The 26305-nt window shown below is 28.2% G+C and overlaps 1 protein-coding gene across 4 annotated transcripts in view; it reads left to right on the forward strand.

Moving 5' to 3' along the window:
* Nucleotides 1-26024, forward strand: part of LOC109596043 (zinc finger protein chinmo) — a 100239-nt gene extending 74215 nt beyond the window's left edge. For 2 of the 4 annotated variants that reach the window (XM_049966661.1, XM_049966659.1), the window contains exons 2-7: nucleotides 15115-15264; nucleotides 18841-19058; nucleotides 19464-19809; nucleotides 20728-20928; nucleotides 21578-21871; nucleotides 21942-26024. In XM_049966661.1, the coding sequence (XP_049822618.1) occupies nucleotides 15144-15264; nucleotides 18841-19058; nucleotides 19464-19809; nucleotides 20728-20928; nucleotides 21578-21871; nucleotides 21942-22180 (1419 nt within the window). In that variant the 5' untranslated portion in view covers nucleotides 15115-15143 and the 3' untranslated portion in view covers nucleotides 22181-26024. Of the gene's footprint in view, nucleotides 1-4866; nucleotides 5083-15114; nucleotides 15265-18840; nucleotides 19059-19463; nucleotides 19810-20727; nucleotides 20929-21577; nucleotides 21872-21941 lie in introns of those variants that run through there. The other 2 variants (XM_049966660.1, XM_049966662.1) reach the window with 2 other exon arrangements.
* The last annotated feature ends 281 nt before the right edge of the window (nucleotides 26025-26305 follow it).

Raw genomic sequence — 26305 nt, forward strand, 5'->3', positions numbered from 1 at the left:
GCTTTTAAAAGTTTTTTCTATTTCTCAAAAATAAATTAAATAAAAGTTGATTTCGAAGATATGTCGGAAACGATCAGAGACATCAAAAAAATTGAGCTCACACTTAAATCAGTTCACCTCCATCTCGCCTGGAGACATTCAAAACAGCCAACTCGATCAAAGTTGAGGCCTGTATAATATCATAATAAAATTTTGGTTGGGCCACAACAGCCTTTAACGGATCAATCTGAATAATAAACAAATTTGATTAATGTCCCAGTCCGACGGTTTTGTAATTCTTTGTTTTGCAGCTGCGTTAATTGGTAATAAACAATCCGAAAAGAGCAAGGTTGTATACGAAATTAGACGTAACGCTACGACGCGACGAGAAAAAATACGTACGTACGTTAAGGTCGTGAGAGCCGACCGAAAAAGAAAATCCTTCAGGTCCCATTTAATGGTTGTTTTATTATAATGACACGGGCACGGATTATGCGGCGTTGAGGCGGACACTTCGTTCGCCTTCCTTTTCCATTTGTACCTTGAACCGGGCTCTAATTGTTTGTTTTTTCGGAGGGAGAGCGCCTCAAGTTTGTCGGATCGCGTTCAAATTGTGCGCGAGGATCGAGATTACGACTTTTAATTGGTTGTAATTGTTTATATAATTAATGTTTTAATGGGCATACTTGTATAAATATTTGGTTTCGGTTCTGATTGGATTTGTTTGACTTTCGAAAGTTTACTTGCGCATCCACCAATTTTGTAATATAAAGTCTGGACTTTCCGACTTCTGTTTCATTAAGTTTTGTCGAGTAAGTCCTTCATAATTATTACTTATATCATTAATTATTATATTTATTACACATAATTTTGACAAGATTTTCCATAACTTTTATGTTTTAATATTATAAAAATAAAGCTATTTTAAAAAACTTGCGATAACAAAAGGGAACAATAAACTCTTTTATCTTCACTTTTTCACTTTAAAACTTACACGTTATTTCTTGGCATACAAAACTTCTATTCTCCGGCATTTTGTGTGATAAATACTATAAAGTTTTGATGAAATTAGATTAAATTATTAAAATACAGCCTACTTAAGATATATTATCTCTTTTAGTTAATTACAACTAACTCAAATAATTTTTCTATATATAAAATTTTTGTATCAATAAATTTTCTAAATTATCTCTAACAATTTTATGTTTAAATATATTTCACATAATAAAAGAGAGCAATGATTTTGAGGAAGTCTGAAAAATCTCACTCTGTCCTCCGAAATTTTGTCTAGTAAATTCTTAATGTTTTGTTTATTTTACTAAATATCATATCATACTTTTATATAAAAATTTAATGCAATTCTAAAATTTGTTTCAAACATTTAAATCAATTTTTTCTTTTATTTTTTATTTATTTCAAATAATAAATTTAATACAATTCTCTCGAATGTTCTTGGTACAAATTTACTTTTTAATAATTTTATCACGTATGATAACAAAAGGAAATAACTCCCAATCATTCAGGAACTAAATCTAGATTAAACATTATGACATTTTGCTCTATGAATAATCGAGAAATACTTTTATTTAGAGATATCGAAAAAGTTTTAGTTTTTTTAATAATTTTATCGTATAAATTAATTTATGTGATAACAAAAGGGTTAATTATTAACTCTTATACATTCAATTTTCCAATTTTAACCTTAAACATTGTTTCTTTCTATTTAAAAATCAATTAATTATAATTAGAAGGGTAAAATTCTTTACAGAAATAATGATGAGCTCTTTAGTATGAAATTGGAGTAATTAATAATGCTGTTAATTATCCATTTTCGGAGTATTTAAGAGTTTAAACAGAATAACACTGTGTTGCTTATTTACTAAACAAAATATTCATAATAATTCTTTTCATTCACTCAAGATCCATCATAATAAGTGAATTATTTAATATTTTTTGTTACTATTGATTTTATTCAAATTGTACGATCTCTTGAATAATATATCCATTATTCAGTTAACAATGGACAGGAATAGAATTAACAGTTTAAAAATGTGTCATTACAATATTGATTGAGATCATTATCGTCTTTAAATAAATGATAAATAATAATTTTAATTAAATATTTTGACTTTTACAAAAGTTAAATCATTTTACTTTCGTTTTGAAAAAAAATATATTATCCATTTTTATTAACTTTAAAAACAAGTATTAGCAAGTTTAAACATTTTACAACCTTATAAACAAAAATAATTATAATTGTTCAATATTAAGACATTTATTTGGATAAAAACCAATGATAATAGAATTATTTTCTTACTTTCAAAGTTAATATTATGTAGTAATGGGAAATTAAGTTTTCTACCACAATTTATGGAACTTTTCTTACAAATTGATCATTTTTCAACATCTTACTTCTAAAATAAGTATTTTGTACAAATAAAAAATCATTAAGCTTTTTACTACGATGTATGAAATTTGTATTATGGAAAATGGAATTACTTTTCTTACACACTGATATTTTTAACAACTTACTTTCAAAATTAATATTATGTAGTAATGGGAAGTTATTAAGTTTTTTACCACAATTTATGGAATTTGTACAATAGAAAATTTTGTACTAATAAAAAATCATTCATCACCTTTTTACTACGATGTATAAAACTTGTATTATGGAAGAGGAATTAAGTTTTCTACCCCATTTTATGGAACTTGTACTATGAAAAATGGAATTATCTTCTTACACATTGATATTTCCTAACTATTTATTTTCAAAATTAATATTTTGTAGTTGTAGAATATTATTAAGCTATGCACCACAATGCATGGAAGTCCTATTATGCAAGATTACGAAATAATTACTTTTATTACAAATTGATCATTTTTCAACATTAATAACCACAATGTATGTAATTTATTTTATCGAAGATGGAATTAACTATACTTTTCTTACACTGATTATTTTTCAATTCCTTACTATTGAAATGGATATTTATTTTATAGTGGTAGAAAAATATTAAGCTTGAAGTAGGTAATCTCTTACAAATTGATCATTTTTCAACATCTTACTTTTGAACTGCATATTTCGTAATACTGGGAAATTATTAAACTTTCTGCAACGATTTATGGAACCTGTATTATGGAAGACGGAATTAGCTATACTTTTCTTACAAATAGATCATTTCATCAAGTTACTGTCACAATTTATATTTTGTAATACTGATAAATTATTACTCTTCTTACAACAATGCATAGAACCTATATTAAGAAAGATAGAGTTTGCTTTATTTTTCTTACAAATGGAGCTTTTTACCTCAATGTATGGATTTCGTATTATAGAATATGAAATTAACTATACTTTTCTTATAAATTGATTATTTTACAGTTTATTTTAAAAATGAATATATTATAATATTTTGTAGCAGTGGGAAGTTATTAAACTTCCTGAAGAATGTATAGAACTTGTATTATGAAAGATGAGATTATCATGTGTTACAAATTGATCATTTTTCAACATCTTACTTTTGAAATCATATTTTGAAGTACTGGGATATTATTAAGTTTCCTGTCACGATATATGAACTTGTATTATATAAAATGAAGTTGCCTACACTTTTCTTACAAATTGATCATTAAAACTACTTGTTTTGAAAATGAATTATTTATAGCAATGAGAAATTGTTAAACTTTCTACCACTATGTATAGAACTTGTATTATGGATTATTAAGATAGTGATTGTCATATTTTTCTTACAAATGAATTATAAGCTTTATGATGCAATATGTAGAACTCATTTTATGAAAAATAGAATTGACTATACTTTTCTTACAAATTGATTATTTTTCTTACTTTCAAAATTAATATTTTATAGTAGTGGGAATTAATTATACTTTTCTTACAAACTGATTATTTTTTAAAATCTTTCTGTTGAAATGGATATTTTGTAGTATGGAAGTAGGAAATTATTAAGGTCTGAAGTGGATAACTTGTAAAATGGAAGATGAAATAAGCATTTCTTACAAATTGATAAATTTTCAATATCTTACTTTTTGTGGTAATGAAAAATTAATAAGCTTTCTACCACGATGTATGGAATTTGTATTATGGAATATGAAGTGATAATATTCTTACAAACTGAAATGTTTCCAACAACTCACATTTAAAATTAATATATTTGTAGTAATAGGTAATTATTAAGTTATCTATCACGATGTATATAATTTGTATTATAAAAGATTGTCTTTGCTATTCTTTTCTTACAAATTAATCATTTTCCAAAAGCTACACAAATTTTGTAAAAGCGGAAAATTGTCAACCAGGATGTAACCTGTGCACAAACATCGAAGGAAACGTTCGTACATGTGAATACGGGTTTTCCCTAAATCAGTTCCCCCTCGCGACGCGTCATTGTTTCCTAATGACACCGCACCAATTTCGCAAAACCGGCCCCTTCTTGCACTTGCAACGGCAGTCGTGCCTGACCGACCCATTGTCTACGCCATAGGTCCGAAAATCGCTCGATTACGCACGTGGTGGTTCATACATTCGACGTTCTGGTGGGGTTGGTTTGGTGTATTTTTTCGGGTCGCGATTTGCATCCAAGCAAGATCTTCTGACCCATTTTCCAATTGGGAACGCAACGAGACACTAGCCAAGGCACGTCGCGGCCCCGTCGCATAATCTCTCTCTTGTTACGCGTAAACGGCGGCCCGTTATGCGGACCAATCGACGCATAAAATTCGTAAGGTCGCCGAGATGCAACGGTAACACCGCCACCACCAAAACTTTTTCGGAGCGCGTACACGCGAAATCCAGTATAGATTAGATGCGTGTCGGAATTGTGCGTGTGTGTGCGAGAGTCCGTGCTGCTGCCGCTGGTCCCCCCGTCTGAAAAAACCGCTCTCCAAAACTACATTGCACTCGAACGATTCGGCGATTCGGACGGCCGCGGTTTTTTTTTCCTCATCTGTTTTATTTTGGGAGCCAACACCGTCGGTGACAAAGCGAAAAATGACCGTTCCGCCAGTGACAAAGAGTGACCGATTGGATTAACCCCCATTGCCAGGATTATTAGGTTAGGGCAGCCCGATAAACAAAAATTAATTGTAAGTTGCGCCGTTTTACGTTGGATAAGGTTATTTTCACACACACACGTTGCTACGTTTGCTTATCTGGCCTCCAGGTAGCGCATGGCCTTGATTATTAAGGCCAGCACCGAGTGCGTGAACGCAGCCACGAGTTTATGGTACTCAGCGCGGACCCACTCGGTTTTCTTTTTCACACGCAATTTGCATAACCGCACTTTTATTTTAGTATCGCCGCAGCGTTGCGTTACGCCGCTGCATAAAATCGTCGTCGGTCCCACTCTGTACCGTACTTTCATTCAGACCATCGATAATTATCCCCACTTGGCTAGATTTTCTTTGGGTGACAGGTTTTGCTCTCTAAAATCTTTTCAATGGTCATATTTTCATTTATGCCTATAATAATATTAAGTATTAAATTAAATAAAACATTCATATATTCTAAATACATAGTAAAATGTACTTTTATTGAAAAAGGAGTCAAATTTTGTTCTAGACTTAAAATTGAATTTAAAATTTTAAAATTTAAATTGCCAACCCAATTAATCTAAATATAAAATAATAGAAAAAATATTGTTAACAAAAAACAAACATATTTTTATTTTCAAAAATGTTTCATGACAAACACACTTTTTATGAAAAAAATAAAAAAAAAAATAATTTCTGTTTTTGATCATATTATTTGTTTTTTGAGAATAGGAAAATGTATGATATATATGTGATAAGTACCTTTAAACTGATAAATTAAATAAAAAATTCGTATTTTGACAAATATATTTAGTCTAGTAAATCAAATAAACTATATGCACTACATATAACATATACTAAAAAGTAATAAAACATTTTAAGAAATAAGGACCAGGTTTTGATTTAAACTTAAAATTTAATTTAATTTTAAACTTTATTTGACAAAATAAAATATAATATAATATACATATCAAAAAATATAAAAACATTCTGTTTTCTATGATATACACCCTTTTTAATCAAAATTCAAAAATACTTTCTATTTTTAATCATATTTATGTTTTTGAGAATGGTAATTAACATATTATAAACTGTTAAACTAAACAAATATGCATATAGATACTTGAATTTGACAAATAACTTTAAACTACTGAACTGCAATAAATCGGTTTTTATTTTAAACGTATAATTTAATAAAAACTAAATAATATATACTTTATTTTACACATAGATTTGAAATTAATAAATAGTTTTAAAATATTTATATTTGACAAATAACTGTAATTTGATAAACAAAATAAAATATGTATACTAAAAATAGTGAAATAATTTGCTAATGTAGAAGAATACACATCAGAAGCTAACTTTTATTATGGAAGATGGAATTAATTAAAAAAAATCTAATTCTATACATATTCTTTGTTTCAGATTTGAAAAAAATATGACAAGAAACAGCTAAACTTTATAAAACCCATAAAATTACTTTAAACTATTAAACTAAATAATAATGCACTAAGACATTTTGTTAACAAACAGGAGACCAATTTTTATTTTTATTTACCTTTTTTACATTATTAAGAAAATTAAATTAATTAATAAATAGGAAAAGTAGCTTAAAACTACTTTTAAGCTATTAAACAAAATAATATATACATAGGCACTAAAAGAAAGTAACACATTTTAGTAATAAAGTAATTATTTTATTAAAACTTTTCTATGTCATATATATACATTTAAAATTAAAACAATTAACGTCTATTTTTAGTCATATTCTTTCTTTTGAAAAAAAAAAATAATAACTCTGTTGTTAAATTAGATGACGGCAAACACATTAACATTTTGTTAATAAAGAAGATACCAGATTTTTAATCCTACAAATAGGTTTAAACATATAAATTAAATAAAATGTTAATACATTCTAAAAGAAATAGTAAAACATTTTGTTAATAAAGAAAAAAATAATTTTTGTTTTCAATAAAATGTTTTTTATAACAACACACTTTATTAATAAATATTAAAACTAAATTAATCCTATATTTGGCCACATTCATTGTTTTCAAATTCGAAAAAATGATAAGGTACTTTAAATTGCCAAATAAATGAGAAAACCATATACATACTAAAAAATTAAAAAATATTTAAATAACAAAAATTATTTAGGATTCTTTACTTACTAAAATATTTGATTATTATTTGATTATAAAATGAAATATCTGTGCAAAATAAATATTTATATATATATATATATATATATATATATATATATATATATATATATATATATATATATATATATATATATATATAATAAAAATTATATAAATATAATAAAATATTTTTATTGCAATAAACATTTCAATGAATATTTTTTAAGTTAAAAAATGTCGAAAATACATATAACATCATATTGGATATAAAAGTCACTAAGACATAATATGTAACTTTGTTTTATTTTTTCATATTATAAATGCATTTATATCTTAATTTGGTATGCATTTGTCCAACCTAATTAAAATTATCGCCATAATGTTTTATTGTTTTCATATATTAATATGTATGTAAAATATATTTCTATACTTAGATAAACCATTTTATCTTCAAAATCCAGACATATTTGCGACTTACCAAAATTAAAAACATTTTTTTATTATTGCAAATTTTGATGATTCACAATCATTACGTACTATTTTTTAGACCCAGATAAGGTTATTTAAATTATTAAACTCAACAGATAAAAAAATGTTGACTTTATTATTTTTGGAACTGCATTTTATTGTTAATTAAGTTTAGTGGTGCTGAAACCTACTTAACTGTTATGTGAGTAGCAACCAAATAACTAGTTAAAATCATTTTTTCATTATAATAATATTTTTCATATAATTCTTTGTCATTGTTACATCAAAACTAAAATGTTTTATATTAACAGCAAATATTTACTGCCACTAACTCATTTTCATCACAACTTTAATATTTTCAAAAATGTCTAAAAATATCTTAGGTCCTGAGCCCCAATTACGAACAAATTGCAAACGTCGAGGGGTTTATTGATTTAGGTAAACGTGGATTTATTAAAATTTTCAGTCGGCGTACGGCGATACAAATTAAAGTTTCGGGTAGCGAACGCTAAAAATCAACCCCTTGACGGGAGTGGAACAACGGCGAGCGAAACACCTTGTTTGAAAAGTTGAACGACCTGTTTTGGGCCTCCCTTCCGGGTAGTTCTGGTTGGAGTTATCGCACAAAGGATGTACACGGAAAATGTGTTTCTGATAGCCGGCACGAATCGCCCGAATCAAATTTCATTCGAGCCCCGCACGTATCGATAGTGATAACGTTTTGGGTGACGGACTTTATTGATTATGTGGCGTCCCCTCCAATCAGTGTAACAGAGATTATTAGTAATAAATCCAAATTTCGTTTTGTTTTGTTCTTCTAATATGATTTTATGATTTGGTATAGAAATTTATAAATGAAAGTCGAGATCAATAAATCACATTGTTTTATTTGCAATAAGAAAAAATGAAGTAAAACCAGCAAAGCATCACCCACCATTTATTACCATATTTTTATGTGTTATATAATAACAATTCATCAGTAATAAAATTCAGAAACGCATATTACAAAATGTTATGTAATATGAGTACTGTTAAGAATTTGTTGATCAAAATTTTTTACACTACTTTTAGAACTTTACATTGTTTTAATAACAGTTAACTTTAAAAATATATATTATACCATAGTTATTATGAGCAAACCATATAAAGAAATATGAATCATATGCGAAATACCGAAAGCAATATGTAAAACTTATAACCCATTCGTTTGAAACAACCATAAAAACCTTTGAAATTTTAAGTATAAGGAGAAAATTGATTAATATTGTTTAAGGATGCCTTTCACTTCTCACGCACCTGTCAGCCCAGAAAATTTATAGTTTACAAAATTTTCAGCGATTGGCAAGATATTTCGTATTCGTATCATTACTAATTGCTACCTTTGGCACTTTTGCATAAATATTTATAATATATGCGATATTAATACACTTTTAGAGGGGAAGAATAACCTATTATTATAATTAAAATGAGTAATATTTGCATTCCATATCCATATAAAATATAATAAGGAGAAACATTTGATATTTTTTTTAAATAATAGTGTGCACAAATTATGGTTAATAATGAAATTTATTTTATACGGTTGGCTTAAAATTTTTACATGAAATTGTATATTTCTTACTTTTATTAAGAAGTTTTTTTGATTCTTCTTTAAATTCGAAAATCTAAATATAGTTTTATTACATAAATAGTTTCAGTTTTCTGTTATTTATTGTTATTTATTATTTAAAATAAAAATTTTTTACATTAAAAATATTAAAAATAATTTTTGTATTTCACCTTTTCTAAGAACTTTTTTATATTTTTTTAAGGTGAAAATTGAATAAATTATATTATATATTTTAATTTATAATATAATAAAATTTCTTTCTTCTATTAATAGTCTCCCACAATATAAAACTAACCCTAAACCTAAAAATTTTTATTAAAAATGTTTATAGATTTTTTTGAAAATTGCTCATTTCTATATTCAATAAAAACTTGTGTGGTGACTATATAATATATATTATTTAAAAATAATATTATACTAGCACAATAAGTAAATTATTTTATTTCTAAAATATGTAATTTTTGTATCCAAACATGTTTAGAACAAGTTATCTCTTTTTCTTCAATAATTTACTTTATAGAAATATGTCTAAAAATTTTCTTGTAATTACACAAACATTATAATAATTACTAATTATATTAATTTATTTTTATATTATAATTATTATTATTATTATTAAATTTACCTGCTAAAATATTTCAATTTCTTGTTTTATTTAATTATTAAATTTAATTTAAAAGTCTATATATTTGAATCTAGAAAATTTTCATAAACAACAAACAATTTAATATTTTTTAAAATTTTCTATTTTTATCTTCTTTAAAAAGCCTTTCTTGTTTATATTTTATTGAAAATAATATTTAAACACAATCTGCAAATTGACTTTTTAAATATATAATTTTTATATTCAACCATTTGTAAAACATAATTATGTATATTTTTTAGTAGATAAATATGCAAAATTGTAAAATAATAATTTGCCATAATATGTCCAAAAAACTAATAAATAAATATTGTGAAGAAAAATGATTTAAAAAAGTTGTAATTTTTGGTTTTTATTTTCATTACTTAAATTTTTATTTAAATAAACTACTACTTGTATACTACTACTAAAATTATGTCTATTTTCTGAAAATTTACCATTTATTTATTATAAAATTTACTTGTTAAAATAATATAATTTCTTGCTTATTTGTTAATTATTATTATTTATTTATTTTGTTAAATTCAAGTATAGTTTCCATTCATATAAAATTTGCACAAATATAATTAAGATCGGAAAAATGTATTTTTTTAAAAGTGTATATATTTTAGCCCAATTTAAAAATTAAAACGTAAATTGACTTTCTAAAATATATAATTTTTGAAATCAATATTTCGTAAAACATTTGTATATGTATAATTACTAAAATATAGAAATTTTTATGTATGTAAAATAATAATTTATAATATCGCAAATATTTTCACTGTTAATAATATGACTCAAAATTGAATGTAAAAGAAATATTTTTAAGAAATCTCATTATCAAAAGCTCATTATTTAATTTTTTATTTATATAATATTTATTGATAAATTATTTATTTCAAAATTGGGTCAAGTATAAGATGTAATTTCCTATTAAATTAAAAGCTTATGGTACGTTAAAATTAAATTTATTTATTTATTTATTTTAATTTATTTTTTTATTTATAAGCAATTATTATAATTAGACACCATGAATAAGAATAAGTATAGATTTATCTGTCATTTTCTAAAATAATAAATGTCCTAGTTAAAATTTTGTTCCTTTTTATAAGTTATAATATAACAAATTTATTGTGTATTTATTTTTTATTTAGTTTTTACAAATTTTCAGCCATAATAAATTTTAATTTTTATTAATAATTACAAATATGTATTGAAATGAATTAGAATTTCAATATTCCCAGTTTACATTGAAAACATTAAAACAACTTGAAAATAATTATTATTAATATAATAATAGATTTTCAAAAATTTAGAATATTTTCAAGAAGCAAAACCTCAAAGAAAATGATTAAAAATCACGCACAACGCGTTTGGAGTCCGGTTCTGCGGCCGGCGAAACAAATCGAATCGGCGCGGCGACAAAACACTCCCGAAACGTACGCGAAGGCAACGGCATCGGCAACGGACGCAAGGTTGAGTGAGTGGCGCAAGAGAAACACACTTTGTCCATCTGCATCGCGAGTCGCGACGGCCCTGAGCTGCAGCACGCACAGTGTCGGTTGCGTCATTGCGTGAATTCGGGCCCCGTGTCCATTAGGAAACGTCGCGCGCGAGATTTGTCGGGTCCGCGCCGCGATACGCCGCACAGTGTGCACTGGCTCCGCATCTTTTAAATTTGTTCAATGTTTAAAAAATAAATTATTATTTAGTCCATTCATTATTGAAAGTTGTTTTATTAATTTAATGTAGCATTTTTAAATTCGTTTCAAAATTTTAATAATAATAATTTTTTATTATTATTAATTATTATAATATGGTAATTGATATAAATATAAAATAACATCATATATTTATGTATGTAGCAATTAAATGAAAAAAAATTAAAACATTTAATATTACAAATGTAGATAAATAAAAATTATTGTCTAAACTATTATAAATTATGATTAATACAATTAATTATTAATTATAATGTAAATTTTTTAATACAATATGTATTACATATTGATAAACAAATTATTTAATAGAAACATTACAACATATAATTAGAATATATAATATAAATTATAATAAAATAACAAATGGTATACAAACAAATTTTATAATTTCTCATATTTACTTTTATAATTAAATAAACAAATTTAAAAAATAAAAAATAATATAATTTTAAGGTTAATTTAGTTTTTTTTACTAATTAATACAATGTTAAACAAATAATTTTATATTGTATATCTTGAACAAAAAATATGTGTATATCTACAAGTTTATTAATTAATTTGTAATTTTTGTTTATTTTATTTTTTCAAATGAAAAATTTTAAAAAATTTTATTATACAATTAAATAAAAATTACACCTTTCGTTATTATAAATTATGATTATTATAAATAAAAACATAACTAAAATTAATTTTCATATATATTATTAATTATAATATTAATATCATTATATTTTTTTCTCTAATTTTTCATTTTTATTTTGTAATTAAGTTAATAAATCATTTAATACTGAAACGTAAAAATTATTGTTATTATAAATTGTATTTAAAGTTGTATATTTATAAATAAATTCATATTTAGCTTCGTAATTAAATAAAAAAATTAAATCTTTTAATGATCCAGATTAATACAAATAAACGTCACACTTATTGCCTAGTTCATATTATTAAATATAGATAATGTAAATAAAAACAAAAAATAATAATAAATTTAGTATAATAAAGTATTTAACGTATATAAGACATTTAACTACATGTTAACAAATAAAACAAAATGCATACCTAATGTCTAGTATACATGTATATATACTATTAGTTTTTTACTAATTGACTACTGATTCACTTCTAATCATTCCTTTGGGGATACAATAGGTCATACATTGTTATGAAATATTTATAATAATAAATTATGTTTGATGTAAACAAAAATTTAAACTAAATTTAATTATATATTAATATATAATAAATATATATTATTATTAAATTGAACTGTGTATTTGTACATACGTTGAATATTTTTTAAATATACAATGAGTGACTACAAATCTATCTATACATCATATATCCAATTTATTAGTAATTTTAAATTAAATTATCTAATTTTTAATTAGTAAATTAATTAATTTTAAGTAAGTTGATAAAATTGTTATTTAATATTTATACAGATACAGATAAAAACGTAATATTTTTTTAAATAAAGTGGTTATTAATAATTAAATTATTTTGAATTTTGAGAGGAAATGGACATTGAATCATTAAGTATATAACATAATGATTATTTTTTACTGATTAAATTCTAATAGATTTTATTACTGAAATTAATTGATACAATTAAACCATGTCAATATATTATTATCATTTTCTCTTATCAAATTCCTTAATTTTAAATATATTATATATTATGTATATCTATTTAAGTTGTCAAATGAATATTTGTATGTATAATCCTCCACTCATTAATTAACAATTTATAGTTATATTATAGAAATGTGCACAGTTATTTTAATTAAATGAAGAATTTTGTAATATTTAATATTACAGTCCCTGATCAATATTTGTAATAAATATTGCTTTGGATTTCATCTACGATGAAATACTGATATTCTATTAATATTTACTCCTTCTATTAATATTTATTGCTCAAATCATTTGAAAATCATTATCAAATTTATATTTTGTCAGTTGGTTAACAAATTTTAATTAATATGGTTGATAATATTTTTTGCGTACTCGTATGTCAAAAATGTTAACAATTTAATATTTTAATAACTTAATTTAAAAATATATATGAATTGTCGATTAAAATTAAAGGTAAAATATATAATCTTTGTATTATAATAATTGTAAAAATAAAATTATAAACAAAAACAATATTTATACGCATACATATAAATAATAGTTGAATATAAATATCAAGTTATATTTTCAAGTAGGTATTATTAATGTTATTTCAACAATCAGTTTTTAAATTTATACTAATCACAAAAACAGTTACATTGACCTAGATCAAATATAAAATCATTGGTTAATCTATTTTTGAATTTATCTTTACATTAGAAATTTCCATCTAGACATTAATAAAAATTATATTTATATGCAAAATAAAGATATTTTACCAATAACTAATAAAACTCCAATCTAACTTTAGTCTAGACAATTTCTCAACATTCCAAACGATTTACAAACACCATGTTCCGGCAAGGCTCGGCATTTACACCATCGAATATTATAACACACTTTCTTTATACCGTTTGCTGCGAGTGGTAGACAGTATGCATTTTTCGGTAAAAGTAGGTCGCCAGTTAACTTTCAGATGCAGTGCGTATGTTTTGACGGCGACGAGCCAATGTGCGGCAGTGAATGGCTCGATTTGTGCGTATTGCTGCACTGTATTACTATACAAGGCCTCAATACTGTTAATTGGTTATTTATGATATAATTACTATATATTTGGACCGGAAAGTGACATTGAATCTTTAAGTGTTTAAGATAATGATTTTTTTTCATTAATTAACAAGTCTATTAAATTTTATTATTGAAATTAATTTATAAATTAAATGATGATACAATCAAGGCCATACAACCATATTGTTGTTATTATTTCCTTATTAAATTCCTTTGTGGTCGATACAAATTTACATTTTATAGTACTATTTGTATATGACAATAAAAATATTTAGTCACTTTTACTGAAATTTATAATCCATAAATTTCTGCCTACTAGGAACAATGTGTGAATATATTGAATAATATTAAGTATTTGAAAGAATGTTATTTTGTATCGTGGGTGAAACTGACCTCAACTACCAAAAGTATGGAACAACCAACAAAAGTTTCGTTGATTGTTTTTCCCAAACTCACTTGACCCACTTCCTTTAACATGTCACGTCCATTTAGGTTCAATATTTATTTATGTTAATCGTATTCCTTAATTATGATTTTTTTAATTTGCTGCTTAGGTGTATTTTTCGACATTATCTAATACTGTTCAGGTTTTATTTGTCTAAACGACTCTTTACATATTTACCTTCTATGGATTGTTTCAAGGTTCAAGAGATTTTGGTTATTTGTTTAGAATTATTTAAATGAACCTTGCTGGTAATCAATGTTGTAGATCAATCAAATCCCATAAACAATCTAATCGCATTATGCATTGTTCCAAATGTTTTTGGGAATTGTAATATAATTTCTGTGATACTTTATCTAAGCACGTGTATTGAAATCTAATTTTTGTTTCAGCTCATAATTATTTCCATTCCGGTGTTGAGATGGACTCTCAGCAACAACAGTTCTGCCTGAAATGGAACAGTTTTGGTACAAACCTTGCTACATCTTTTAGCAATCTATTTAAGTCCGAAACTCTTGCCGACGTCACACTTTTTTGTGATGGTAAGTTGATGAATATTATTTCCTAAGGTGACGGAGACGTCACAAGATTTACTGTTAATTAATTAGGATAAGCTATTTTAACATACGTTAAACGAATTTTCTTGTTTACCTAACAATCTTATTGGGAAATGGCAAGTTTTAATTATGTACAAACATAACGTATTGGCATTAAGTTTGGTTTCCCAAATTCAAAATTTCGTAAACTATTTGCTCAGATTGTACTAAAAACGTGCGAAGCAATTAAGAGGTCCCATAAATATTTACCTCTTTCAAACGATCTGTAAATAAACCGAAGCTTGAAAGTGTTTCATTCGTGAATTGCATAATCATATTGTGTCATCGAAAAGATAACTTAAAACCTCAAAACGCGTCGGTGCAATTTCAAATTTTTGACGTACGATAAACATAATATCACGTAAATAAACGCTATGGTTCAGATGCATACGCAATAATATATATTTGGGCACCACGTGAATATTTTTCTTAAGTAGGTCAATTGATCCAATTTTGACATTTGTCCAAGTGGATCAGTAAACAACAGAAAATTAATTATTACATGTCAAAACAGCATTATAAATACCTTTAAAATGAAAATAATGTTTTCCTAATTCCCTTACTGAAACATGAAGTAATAAATCTAGTCTTTGTATACAAAAGAGTATTCTTCACAAAAAACTACCAACAACAATACTAATGGAATAAGATTGTATGAAGTGATTTTCGAACATCCGTAAATTAACTACATCTTTACTTATCAGTGAATAAAATACATAAGAAACACGATACCCATAACATGAAACGACATTCATTATTACCAACGTGTGTGCTGTTGATTCAGATGGGCCCCCTTTAAATTATTTCAGCACGAGTAGCAAATTAGAATCTTAAAGATCCTTGCATGTTGTTTCTAAAGCATAAAAAAATGGAAGTGTGCAGGACGAGTGGCCGGTGAATGCACATTATCATACAGACATCATTCTAAAGCAAATGCTGCGGTGCTGAAACTCGTATGCCTTTCATATGCATTGATACTAATGTTTTTTTGGGACACGTGCAGCTTTATGACTGATAATGATGGCGAGTTACTTTTGAATGAAAGGGTTATAAAAAATGGAAGGAAATGTTATGTTTAAGACAAGGATGGTTTTAAGGAGCTTAAAATCTATTGGATTATTATTTGACAAGTTTTGTTGAGGAGGACTCAAGATATGTCATTGCCCATATTACTTCAATTTTTTATCTAAGGAGCTACTGAAAAAGATTGATTGGAGATTCGTTGAATATTCAAAAAGAGAAAGCGGATGTAATACTACAGACAGCTGATTACTAGGTTGCAAAACATGTTTACCAACGTAGAAATTGCTATCTAAACCTCTAAGTCACTAAATGCACAAAAATACCTTAATGAAAAGTTTTCATTTATTAGGCAACATCATTAGAACATCTATTAATCAAATAAGAATCCTACCTTTGGTTAAGATCAGTGGAAAAAAAAAAACATTTCAAAGGAATGTCAAAGTTTCATAATGACAAATTAAAATTGGATTTCATCAAGTTTAATAGTTGTTCTAGTTCTGATTAATGTCTTATCCTGTCGGTAAAATATTATTTATTTATGTTTAATTATGTAGAATATAACATGCTATATCCAATTGATTCTTGACAATGTATTATATAAAGTAATATGAAAAAGTTACAGTTATAAATTCCAAATTAGAAATATAAAATATGTGCACAATAAAATGTAATTTTCTAAAAAATAATATGTTGGACTTCAACTAAAAATCATTAAACAACTTGCTATGAAATATTGTCATCAATTTTACAATGAATTTAAAACAATAATTCAACAAAGTGCATCACTTAAGTAGTCAAATACACACAAAATATTTTATTCTAAGAGCAATAGGCTTGCCTCTTTGGTAGTATTATAGAAGTAACTAAAAAAACAACTTGATGGGTTTGAACATTTTTATTTAAATATGGTTTATGATATAATTATTAAAATGCACACAAAGGACCTTAATGAAAAATTGAGTAAACAAATGAAGATGTTACTTTTGCTAAGATGAATAGAAAACTAACATAACTTATAAATTAAACAAACTAAATATAATTTAATAGTTTTTTGAAATAAAACAAATTCTTACCTCTCAAGGCACATTATTTTATTGTCTAGTTTGAAACATTTCAAAGGAAAGTCAAAGTTTTAAAATGATAAATTAAAAGCCGAGTTTTTGATTTCGTCAAACTGAATAGTTATTTTAGTCCTAGTTGGTGACTTATCCTGTTCTTGACATTCATTATTCATTTATATTTAATTTTGCAGAATATTACATACTCAAATTTATTATTGGTAAAGTTACATGTGCAATGCAAGAGGTGGTTTTCTCAAAAAATGAACTGTAAAAAGGTGTATAAGTAAATGTAATTTTATTATTCATGACTTTTACTAATGATTTATCGTAAACAACTTGTCATGAAACAACGTCATCATTTTTACTGTGAATTGATAACAATATTCCAGAAATTCTCTATATTATATATGCCGGGTACTCTGAGAATAGAGGTAAGAGTTTAAACAACTTGTTGAGTTTTTTATGATGTAATCGTTTACTCAATTAAAAAAATAAGGATGCTACCTTTGCTTAAGAACGGTTAGAAGGTGGTAACTCATACATTGAACAGTCTAAATATAATTTAATGGTTTCTGGCAATGAGACGAATGTTTTCCTCCCCATATCTGTAATTATCAATTGTCAGGATTGAACATTGGAATTTCTAATGATAAATTAAGTTTATATCTTATTGTCGGCAGTTTTCTCAAAAAGTCAACTACATAAGATGTCTAAGAAAATCTGTTCTATGTAATTTTGTTAATTTATGACTTTAACTAACAATTTAAACATCGTCATCAATTTTATAGTGAATAATAATTCATATAAATTTCCAAAAATTTCTATGCACTTAAGTGCTCTACTTGTCATTTATTTTGATTTATATTACATACACATAAGACAGTTTTTCTAAGAACATGCTTACCATTATATTAGTAGAAGTAAGTATAAAAACAACTTGTTGAGTTTGAACATTTTTATTTGGAAATCGTTTATGATGTACATAAATTTATTTGATGTTAATTTTAAATTTATTACTTGGAAATTTACTAATATGATTTTAACAAAATTTATTTTTTACCCACTAAACATGTAAAGTTTGCAATAATTTATTACCACTACCATTTTAGTACAATGTTACCTTGTATTTAAAACAATGATATTTAAAAATAAAAATGAGGTGTTTTTATTTGATTAATTTATACCGAAAAACCAACTTACAAGTTGATTATTAGTTAGTTGATTGGCTAAATTCTTCTTTAGAATTATGAATCAATAAAATCAGCTGTGTTGGATTACACATAATTCTTCAAAATGAAAAATGTGAACTAAATCATTAATAATATATATTAATTCATATAGAATTTCGAAGGGATTACCCCACATGATTGTATTTATGGCATTTATACATAAGTTAACATCGTTATGGACGGCTGACGAATGACTGTTTTGTTTACAGGGGTGACATTCAAGGCACACAAGCTAATACTGGCGGCATGCAGCAAGCACTTGGCCGACCTGTTCGAAACGGCCCCCCTGCACCAGAACCTGCTCGTCATCCTGGACGGCACGTCCGCCTCGAACATGGCCGCCTTGCTCGAGTTCATGTACAAGGGAGAGGTGCACGTGTCGCAGGACTCTTTGTCGAGCTTCCTCAAGGCCGCGGAATGCCTACAAGTATGCGAACGCCGCGGCGTGCACTTTTGTTCTCGGTCCCGCCGTTCCCCTCCCAACCACTATGCTCCTTGGAAACCGAACATACCTTCCCCTAATAACGTGCCTATCAAATTGTGATTTTCCACCGCAGAGGAGAGCTTTTATTACGTCCCAGATGCATGGGAAATTATCGCGGTCTGCTTTATTCCTTTCAGGATTAGCAATTTATGTGCAGTGACAATTTTATAGGTTATTTATCAGGATTTAATCAATACATTTATTCAAAAAAGCTTATTAATTTTAAAATTACAGTAAAAAAAAATGTAAGACATTGTGGGGACCTTCCTTCCATTTCCAATCATTCCCAAACCTCCACATACTCCAACCCCATGGACAGAACCTATAATAAAGACATCGCTTTTCTAGGTGAAAGGATTGAGCATCGAACACGAGAAGCTGGCAGTGGCCCAGAGCCAAAACCAAAATGCGGCAGCAGCCGCGGCCGCCGCCCTCGACACCTCCCTGGACTCGCCATCTCGCAAGCACCCGCGCACCAAAGACGACATGGACAACAGCGGCTCCAACCATCACCAGTCGAGCCCTTCACCCAGCTATTCGCCCGCCATGTCGCCCTACATGCACCTCCCGTACAGGGGTTACGAACAGAGGCTACCGACATCCGGGGCGGCCTACGAGAACTCCATGAAGCGGCCGTTGCGCAGTCCCAATGAGATACTGCAGGAGTCGGTCCGCGCATCAGTGCTCCGTGACGGTTAGTCGATGTTTTTGTTAGGTTTATTGCAGGAAGACCAGATGATAAACATCATTGTCTCAGATTTAGAAATTTCTATATTTTATACATTAAAATTATTAAATTTTATTTCAATTTATTATGTGTCCGGTCAATAAAATTCAAAATCAAAATAAGAAATACAATATTTAATATTTTTTCAAACTAAATATCTAGTTGAATTTGAAATTAGACAGTCGTCTGGGGGGCTACTGAAAAATGCATGAGCAAATTATTGGATCAATGTCATATCAAATACTTCTACAGAGGGTTTCCAGTGTACAAATTAGATTTTAATATTAGGTTTTTTGCTTAAGTTATACACTAGAGGTTTAGTCTGAATCAAATCTGAAATAACCAAACAGAACACTTTATTAAATTAACTAAAAAAATAGAGACAGGTTATGATTTGGTATAATTTTATTATACCACAGTAGGGAGTCGACATGAGTACAAAATGTGGATACTTTTCGTTCACCTAAAAACAAGTAATTTAATTAGTATGTATTACTTAACATGTGCAGTATTTACAAAGCCAGCCAACAGCCTGAATTTGAAACATCGAAATATTAAACTAGGTACAATTTTATATTTGTAGTATGTTGATGGAATATTTTTCATGAAGTTCCAGAGTAACTTGAAGTTTAGGAGACACCGAAAGCACGAAATTTATCACATTATCATCCATTCAAAGAGTTAAATGTAGTCTGAAAAGTTCTAATGACATAAAATTTAAGTTCTAGAGTAACAATATTATTAAATTCTCTTTAATAAATTAAACTTGCAACCCTAATTCCCGTAATTCGTTTTATTCCAATAGAATATAAATTGCGTGCCACTAAAAGTCATATGAATACATCTGTTTTAATGACGAAACTGAGATGACTGTTTCTGGTGCAGGAAGTAAAGCTTTGGGAAGACCGGGTTCGCCAGGACCATTGTCGTTAGCGTACAGACCGCCATCGAGCAGTTCGTGTTCGTTGCCGACACAACATGAGGCCGACGCACCGCCAGAGAACCGATTCGAGCCAGATCCTGCCACAGCCCTTTGTCCCGAAACAAACAACACCGAACCATGCCAAGACTCCAGCTGTCCAGAAGGTAAGAAATGGATAAACAGATGGAGAATAGATGTAGAAATCGGATTCTAGATGGTGCACCTGAAAATGAAGACCCGTTCTCGTTGATTAACTCAATGTTATCGCCTACCACCTTCATATTACTGTTTAATTTAAATTTTTAATCACAACCAACTTGATGAGGCAAATTAAATATGCCATCCAGTCGCTTGTACATTATAATCAATTCGGAACACGCGCTTCCATCTTAATTACCAACTGAAAATTAATTTTTTTTGTTCATTTTCAACTTCGGTTTTAATTAAAATACAATTAATTTTGTTAGTTAGCCTTCTCTAAGCATCTCAGAGTTTTATATTGGTTTTTTAACAAATGATTTAATAGTGGTGGTCCACAATAAAAACTAGACTGGATTTATATCGTTGTCTAGTTCTGGTTTTTTGGAGTACTTAAGGTAATTGAAATGGAAAAACTTGGCTGGAAACAAGTAAATATTGCACATTTATGTAAATGTGCTTCTTAAATATATTCTGGGTAAATCTAGATTAAACTCTACAAACATCGACAAAAATGCAAATTTAGAACTTAATCCATAAAATCCTTTTATGTATTTTATTGCTCCGTAACAATTGACCGTAAAAGTGTACTTTTAAAAATTGCCTTTTTTCTAGATTTAAGAATGAAAATGGAACCTGACATAAAGATCGATGAACCACCAACGAGTACTGGCAATGGCAATGGCAACGGCAACGGCAACGGCAACGGTAATGGTAACGGCAATGGCGGTGGGACGCAGTCCAACCTGCCGAGCCTCAAGAACAGCCCCTCGTCCAACGGACAACTGGAACCCTCGACGCATCAATTCAAACACGAAATGGACAAATCCGATCTCCTGTCGCCGTCGCTATGGAATTCCGTGGCAGGCAAGCTGAGTCACAAGACTGGGACGGTCAATACACCGGATGGTAAGTTAATATTTGTCAATTTCTTACATCGTAAAACAAGATTTTTAACGTTGAACCTGCATTGTTCCAGGAAAGAAATTGAAGTGTCCTTTCTGCGAGAGATTGTACGGCTACGAGACAAACCTGAGGGCTCACATCCGCCAAAGGCATCAGGGCATTCGAGTCCCTTGTCCATTCTGTTCCCGCACCTTCACCAGGAACAACACGGTGCGCAGACACATAGCACGCGAGCACAAGGCCGAGCTGAGTCTCAAGGCCTTCCAGACTCATCAGCAGCAACAGCAGCAGGTCCACAATCACAATCCGTGAATGGTCGCAAGTACGCTGGACGTGCGCTACAAAGCGCCCACGACCCACGAGATCTGATTGATGTACATATAATTTACTCTCTCTAAAGAACTCGTGGCGAAATTTCATGTCTGTGTTTCGTAACTTAATATATGTCATTTTTATACCCCTGTTGAAAAAGCATGAGGGGTTCAACGACGGAATACACACAAGTCTAGGAACCACACTCTGGACGTAAGCTACGTAATTTTATTGACAACTATGAATTCAGGGACTCATCTAAGAGGTAATACACCAATTATTTTTTTAAATGCGTTCCAACAAAACTGGATTACAACAATCCATCCATATTACGTCGTTGAACAATTCGAAAACGAAAAAGGGATGTGGATAGGAAAGTGAAACAATGAAGCTGGCCTTCTTTGTTATTTTCTACAAAATTAATGTAACTTAACATTTCGTTTTTTTTTTAAACTTGAGTTTCTTGTTTGTATACATACAGATTTGCTTTATGTACTTATGTTGAATACATGAAAACGGGTCACAAACTAAAATATCCTGATTGTACACATTTTAGTCAGGGTTCTAACAAACTACCTCACTGTTAAATCGTTTACCTCATTTTCTAATAGTTAGGACCTCCTAGTCACGTAGTGCAAGAAATAAAAAGAAAGTTAGGGTTAAGTTTTAAACTCAGGTTTAACATATAAGTATTAGTTGGAATTGTGAAATGAAATAAGTTACATACATCTGTTCCTACTTTCGTTGACAATCTCAACTACAACCTGCTTTACATTTATGTTTTACTCACTTTATGAATAAAAGCTTTAATAACTGTAATAGCTCAGGTCCAGTGAATATGATTCACGATAATTCAAAATCAGTAACATTTTGTAAAAATGAAAATTGTGTCAGTTAGGACGTTTTTGCTGTAAATTAAGTTGTAAACAATTTTTTATTGTTTATCGTATATTTTTTAGCTCAAATAGTTATATAGTTTTACGAAGGTAATATTAAATATTACCTAAAAAAACTCTGAATGTGTCATGTTGTTAAGGGTTTTTCGAGTTGCTGATAATAGACGACCGAAGCTGCTGTTTCGGACGCAATTGCAACCACATTTAGATTGAATCTGTTGTGAATCTAGTACGGTTGCATGTTGTGCAAGAATAGAAAATGCAGTTTCACGCGGTCTCATGCCATGTAGTTAATTATTTATACAATCAACCAAATAGATATTAGTTTTAAGCTTTAAAAACTCCCCGTTTTGAAGCTACTAGTCATTGCAATTATTACAACCTACTACCTCTTTTACAGTATTTAAATATTACGGGTTCTTATACAAACTGGAATCAACTACCTCAGACATACATACATGACAAGTACAATAGAATTTATCAGAATCTATAAATATAGAATAATTATAAGGATTTACATTTATACAGATATTTTAATATACTTTAAATGTTAACAATATTGTAAATAATAGGAGAAAGAATTATATCTTTATAATGTTGTTGACATCTTTTTTACACTTCCATTTTTTGTTAATATATTTTTTTTGTATATTTGTAGTTTTAAGCGTTATTCGATGAATATTTTTATAAAGTTTATAATACATTAAAGCCATAATTTATTTATTTCTGTGTGATATGCTTTTCTGTATTATAAACGATTACTTTCGTAAGTTAGTGTATATAAGTGTTTATTAGTCTGCTAACGAAATTCTAAAACGGGTATCTTATAAAATTAAGTTAGCAGAGCTTGATACATTCAGGGTTTTGACGATTTATTATGAACCATAGGTTATAAAAATTAATTTTAGGGTGCCGTAAGTTAGTTCAGTTACATGTAAATATTCTTTAAAAATTAATTTTATTAATTTGTTATTTTAAATTAGTTTTGTAAAATATGTATGTCACATCTAAATGTTTACGATAAAATATTTTGCTACCAGAACGAGAGAAACATGCGACGGTGATAAAAGATAAATATAGTTATTTTGATACGTTTGGATAAGTGATAGTAAGAACATGGTTACACATACAGCCACAAAACTGCTTCAAAATGCGAACATGCATGCAATCGCTTAGTTTGTGGGTGCGTGTGTCGGGAAAGTCACTATTTTATAACTTATTAAAATATATTTAAAACTTAGGTGTTAAATAGTCATCTAACGTTTTGCTCATTACTAATAGCACCGTCATATTACGGCATTTTGATACCTACCACTACTTGTCGGTAATCCATATTTATGTACTCAGAATTATAAAAGGAACTTCAACTTAAAAAATCAATGCTATTTCAGTCTTAACATCTATGTCTAAAACAAAAAATTAAAAAAAATAAGAATGTCTCCATTTAAGATTGATAATTTTTTCTTGACAAGGCGTCATATATGTCGACAAACATTGTTAAATGGTCAGTATGAGATAATTGTTAATCTAGTATGTAACCCAGACGCATTGAATTATTCCCTATGTGATATGTAACATAATTTTCTGCACTCCCCGTATTTTTTGCTCTGGGTAAATACACTCGAACTAGATAAAACGGTGTTTTATGTAAAATTTTGTCTGTAACATTGTTATATAAGTGGCAATGCAATGTTATTGTGAGATAGAGTTTTACCATTCTCGTTGGCATTCACACAAAAGCACACTAGCAATAACTTGTCTTGATGTAACATGAACAGGAAAATTTGAAAGAGTAACGGCACGTTTATAATCGTACGAAACGGGAATGGTGAAAGCATTTTAAGAGTGCATTTTCTTCATACTGCAATAATCTCAGGTATTTCTTTCAGGGAATTATTATTAATAATACATTTAATAAAGGATGTAAGAGATGTGTGTATGTTACATGTTGCTACACATTAACCGACACCAAGAACGACGGTCGCAATCGTCCTTCTTGGTGCACCTGATCCTGTATATAGGGCACTCGAATAATGTTTTAACAATTATATAACTGTTGCCTGTTGCAAACTGTTTAATTCCAATACGTAACAGTACAAATACAAAATCTACCTCATTCGATCAGTGGTGTGTGGTCTCATTCCCCCCATTGGTATTAATTAGTACAAAAATTGTAATTATATAGTTTTTGTATTGTTTATAAATACTTTACCTAGGTGTTTAAATGTATAAAAACTCAGGAACTAAAGTACAAATTCACAAAATTATAAATATTCAGGGAGAATCTCGTTTTTGTATAAAGGTTGTTGAAAATAAATTGCATAATTTTAGACATTCTAGGTAAGGTTAATAGATTAAGAGACACAAGTAGATGGTAGACTTATCATACTGATGGCAAGTTAGTTGTTTAACATCTAGAATGTTTGCCACAATATGGTTCTCATCTACTGTCTGCTTTAACAAGGAAAAACAAATATCCATTAAAAATTGTTGAGAAGCTTGAACATTTTTCATGGAAATTTGCAGAAAGCAAGATATATAGCCAGATTCATGCAGAAATATTTATGTAATACCATATACTATATACTGCCACTCAATGTATATTCTTTAATAATTCCTTTAGTAATGGTTTATGTAGAACATGGCATTTACGTGAAAATGCTCTTCATAAACTTGTTAGCTGTTTATTATACTGTGACATATTATGTAACCATTATTTAAAAATTGTGTTTTCAAACTCGATAACGTTACATTGTCACATGTTAAACTAATACAGAAAATCCACAGTGTATTGTATTATGTGTACAGACACCTCTCCAACTTTGACACTCCTCAGCTGGGAGTATAATATCAACTACTTATTGTATATAAGTAATTTAATCACAAGTATGACTATGTATTCATGTTTCTGTTTTACTTATTAATTTTAATAAACAATTTGTCGTTTATATTGGATCTTTTTTTAAAAAAATTATTCCCCTCCATTACAGCAATTACCCCATGTCTAAATAATTTTTCGTGAAGCTCTGTTGGACAACAAGAGGAAATAATCTAGGTGAGAGGAGCTGCACACCGTACTTCGACAAAACGGTATAACAATTACATGGGAATTTCAGGCCCTTTTTGGATTAATTCCGGCTCAAAAGTAAAAATTTCTTTCTTGCCTAAATAATCTTTACAAATTCCACACACATGATTTTAATATACATGCATAATCACGCGGCGAACA

Source organism: Aethina tumida, chromosome 4 (genome assembly GCF_024364675.1).
Source record: "Aethina tumida isolate Nest 87 chromosome 4, icAetTumi1.1, whole genome shotgun sequence".
NCBI lineage: Eukaryota > Metazoa > Arthropoda > Insecta > Coleoptera > Nitidulidae > Aethina > Aethina tumida.